The 4,821-nt window shown below is 37.2% G+C and overlaps 1 protein-coding gene across 1 annotated transcript; it reads left to right on the top strand.

The window, feature by feature from the left end:
• Nucleotides 1–409: 409 nt before the first annotated feature.
• LOC125362092 (olfactory receptor 1052-like) lies at nt 410–1,348 on the top strand. The gene has a single exon (XM_048360749.1). It carries the CDS (start codon nt 410–412, stop codon nt 1,346–1,348), a length of 939 nt encoding a protein of 312 aa, XP_048216706.1.
• The last annotated feature ends 3,473 nt before the right edge of the window (nt 1,349–4,821 follow it).

A 4,821-nucleotide genomic window follows, 5' to 3' on the forward strand; every position in this document is an offset into this window, starting at 1 on the left:
TCTTTTTTATCATTATATTGAATTTGATGATCAGAAATCAAATAATCAATATTAAGTGTCAAAAATTTGAATCAGAATGTATGGACTGAATGTGGGAGAAGATAACAAACAGTACAAGAAATATACCCAAGGCCTAATGTATGAAACTGTAACCTCTCTGTACATCACTTTGACAATAAATATTAATAAAAAGAATGTATGGACTGAAATTTGATTACCTGGAATCAAATAATCAATGTTAAGTTAAAAACATTGAATTACAAAATGTCTGGACTGTCTTTCACATTTATGGCCCAGTGTTAATACTAATCTCTTTTCTTCATCTTAACTACAGGGGAGCCCTAAGTATTCCATGGAACAAGGGATATTGCATCATGGAGGAGATCATACTTTTCTTCCACTTGATGACATGGCTGGTTGTAATGGCACAGGTGTGGAGGAATTCCTTCTGGTAGGGCTGACTGAGAATCCTGACTTGCAGATCCCTCTCTTTGTTCTCTTCACTCTGATTTATCTCATTACCTTAGTAGGTAACTGGGGAATGATTGCCTTGATTTGGTTAAATGCCCAGCTTCACACCCCAATGTACTTCTTTTTGAGTAACCTCTCGTTTTGTGATATCTGTTACTCTACTGTATTTGCTCCTAAGATGCTAGTACATTTCTTATCAAAACACAAATCCAGCACATTTGTTGGCTGTGTCCTACAGAGTTTCTTTTTTGCAGTGTATGTGACCACTGAAGGCATTCTCCTGTCCATGATGGCGTATGACCATTATGTGGCCATAGCAAATCCTTTGTTGTACACCACCATTATGACCCAGAGCGTCTGTATTCAGATGGTCCTGGCCTCTTACTTGGGTGGGCTTATTAATTCCCTGACACACACAATTGGTTTGCTCAGACTTGACTTCTGTGGTCCTAATGTTGTGAACCATTACTTCTGCGACATCCCTCCTCTTCTGAGACTGTCCTGCTCTGATGCTCACACCAATGAGACGCTGCTTTTGATCTTCTCTGGGGTCATCGCCATGTTCACTTTCATGGTCATCATGGTCTCCTATACTCGCATCCTCATTGCCATCCAGAGAATTCGCTCTACTGAGGGGAGGAGGAAAGCCTTTTCCACCTGCGCCTCTCACCTGACGGCAGTGACCCTGTTCTATGGGTCTGTGACCTTCAGTTACATCCAGCCAAGCTCTCAGTATTCACTGGAACAGGAAAAGGTATCTGCTGTGTTTTATACACTGGTCATCCCCATGCTAAACCCACTGATTTACAGCCTGAGGAATAAAGATGTGAAAGATGCAGCAAAAAGATCAATTCCGTGGAAGAGAAGACCTACTTGATTGAATCTTATCTGTAGGTTCACTAATCTGACAAGAATCTGCACACACCTACATTCTTTAAAATTACATTAACAACATAATAAACAAAATAATAAAGTTACTCTTATGGTATCTAGGAGAAGAGTTTTGAGTTTTCCTTAAAGCTTGAAAATTATGTTAATTATTTTGGTAGCTTAGTGTTTTTATTTCTTCAAAAGATGAAACAATGATTTGTTTTCCAGTAACTATTCATGCTACAGTCTGAAAGAGCTCACTGTGGTTAAAAAAAAAAAAAAAAGCTTTGAATGGTTACACCTTTGTAAACCTACTTAAAGATGATAAAATATAATTATAAAAATAAATTTAAAACAAAAAGAACAAAAAAGCATCATGATTTAATAATAATAAAATGATCATAGAATATATTGATAATGGACCATAAAGCTGAGACATGGCTCAGGTGGTAAAGCAACTACCTAGCATGCAAGAAACTCTGAGTTCAGATTCCAGTACTGCCAAATATAACAAGAAAAAACAAATCAGCACTAAGATATCAATGATATGAGAAAAAGTCCAGAAAGATTTCTGTCTCTCAGGTAAGTATTCAAAATATGATTAAAAAAAGGTTTATAACAATGAAACCCAAGAGAAGCATTAGCCTGGATATGTTATGAAGATCATTTCAACAAGGTGGTGATGAAAAGGAGTTGAAAAGGTCACTAGATATTTTCAACAGAGAAACACAAGATAGCCATAAAATTTGGAGTTTATACACTCAAATTATTTTCAAATGTGCATACAATATTTTGAAAATTGATTATATAAGAGGGAATAATGTAAGACTTAGTAAAAACCAAAGCTGTTGCATATTCTTATTAATTCTATAAATCTAGATGAGTAATTTCAGTTTGTTAATCTGTGGTGTTTGATAAGATCGAATAAGTATATTACTTTGAAGTTTCATAGGTAGATAGATGATAGAGATAGGTAGTAGATGATAGATATCTAGATAGATATTTAGGTAGATGATAGGTTACACAGAGAGAGAGACAGAGAGACAGAGAGAGAGAGACAGAGAGGGAGAGAGAGAGAGAATCTCCCAGGAAATAAGCATAATAAATATTGTGTCCCATTAAAGAAATGCAGTATCATTTCTGAATATTTGTCTGGTGAGTACCCTGTGGAAATTTGAGTAGGCTTTTAAGCAGCCATGCAGGCTGGAAAGATGAATTTGGTTTTAATGAAACTTCAATGCAGTAGCTGGCCCTGCATTTAATTTAAATTCCTCTATCCACAAGAATTTGGCCTGGGGGCTGGGGATATGGCCTAGTGGCAAGAGAGCTTGCCTCATATACATGAGGCCTGGGTTCAATTCCCCAGTACCACATATACAGAAAATGGCCAGCAGTGGCGCTGTGGCTCAAGTGGCAGAGTGAGCCACTTCCTTGAGCAAAAGGAAGCCAGGGACAGCGCTCAGGCCCTGAGTCCAAGGCCCAGGACTGGCCAAAAAAAAAAAAAAAAAAAAAAAAAAGAATTTGGCCTGGGCAGAAGATGAAAGACTGTTTCAAATCACAAAGGTTTACAGGTATCTCCTGCTCTCTGTCTGTATCTAGAAGGAACAGACCTGTAAAAACTAGTGGCCAGCAGTAAATGCAATGTAGATTTTCCTCTCAAAATATTTGACATGCATTAGTCCTACTCTTAGCCAGTTACAGAAGATTGGAGTTTTCTTGTCAAAAGCCAACAACTATAAAGTTGAGATGGAATTGAAGAGGCAGTGCTACCTTTCTTAATGTCTAGGTGCTTGGTGGATAATGTCCAGTGGTGTCAGACACAAATATAGAAATATCCTGAATGTATTTATTGATATACAGAGAAGAGAGCTACATTCAGACCTCAAAGTGTTCATTTTCCATAAATTTTTCCTAAAAATGACAGAAACAGAAACAGAGAGAGCTCAGTCTCATAATTAAAACCCTGAAAATTCAGAAACAGGGAAAGATGAAGAAATACGGGGGTCAGCCCTTCAGTACCATCTTTTTCTACAAAGTGACTATATTTCCAAGACTGATGATGTCAATAAACATATTCAACAGGTTGAGATACCTTTCTTTTTTTGCACTCACTGCATTGCTCACTCTCAGTTATACTTGTTCATAGCCAGCTTTCTTCTAATTAATTAAAGACAGGGGTTAACAAAGTTTTCTGCTAAGGTTGGCTTCATATAGCCAGAATTACAGATGTGAGCCACTGGCTCAGATTGTTACACTTAGTTTTTAAAAATTGTTTTAGTAAAACAGATGAGCCACATGGTTATTGGATATACACACACATATATATGCTATGTGTGTATCTGTGTCTTTGTCTTTGTATCTGTTTGTGTATATATACATACATATGTATGAACATATATTTATGTATGTAAAATCATGAAAATCATGATCAAAACCAAGTCAGATGGGGCTGGGGATATAGCCTAGTGGCAAGAGTGCCTGCCTCGGATACACGAGGCCCTAGGTTCGATTCCCCAGCACCACATATACAGAAAACAGCCAGAAGCGGCGCTGTGGCTCAAGTGGCAGAGTGCTAGCCTTGAGCGGGAAGAAGCCAGGGACAGTGCTCAGGCCCTGAGTCCAAGGCCCAGGACTGGCCAAAAAAACAAAAAAAAAAACAAAAAACAAAAAAACAAGTCAGATGAATAAACCAACATAGAACTGAACAGAAAATTGAATGAAACTATAGGAAAGGCATATTCCACTAATAAATACCAAATAAGAACCAAATTCAAGCTTACAATGCCTCAATTCAGTGTCTCAGTAGTATAGTAAGAAAAAAACCTAAAGAAATATATGGCTATACTTTGACTAGAAAGGCCACATTAATAAAAATAAACCTCACTGACTGCTCCTGACAGCACAGATTACCTGAATATCTCATAGTTCACTAATGAAAATGTAATACTTGGAAATATATTTAAAGAAACTTTGAAAAAAAATTTGGGACTATTTAATATTGAATATATCTATTATCTATTGTACCCCATAAAAAATCACCATACTTGCAAAGAAAAACAGGAAAACATGCCATTGTTGCCTAAGAGAATAAAAGAAGCAAATGAAACAGTCTCTGAATAATTGAAATATTGGATTGACCAGAAGCAAATGATTTCTTACTGCTTTTACAAAAGTATGTTCAAGTAAATGAAGCAGATGCATAGGTAAAGCACAGAGATATATGGAAAGTATGACACATCAAATAAAAAATTTAATGTATAAAAAAGAATTCATAAGCCAGGTGCCTGTGACTCACACCTGTAGCCCTAGCTACACAGGAGGCTGAGATCTGAGGATCAAAGGCAGCTGGGACAGGGAAGTATGAGATACTTTCATCTCCAATTAATCACAGAAGAAAAAGCTGGAAGTGGTTCTGTGGCTCAAGAGGTAGAGGACTAGCCTTTAGCAAAAGGAGCTCGGGGACAGTGTGCAGATCCAGAC

This window comes from Perognathus longimembris, chromosome 13 (genome assembly GCF_023159225.1).
Source record: "Perognathus longimembris pacificus isolate PPM17 chromosome 13, ASM2315922v1, whole genome shotgun sequence".
Lineage (NCBI taxonomy): Eukaryota > Metazoa > Chordata > Mammalia > Rodentia > Heteromyidae > Perognathus > Perognathus longimembris.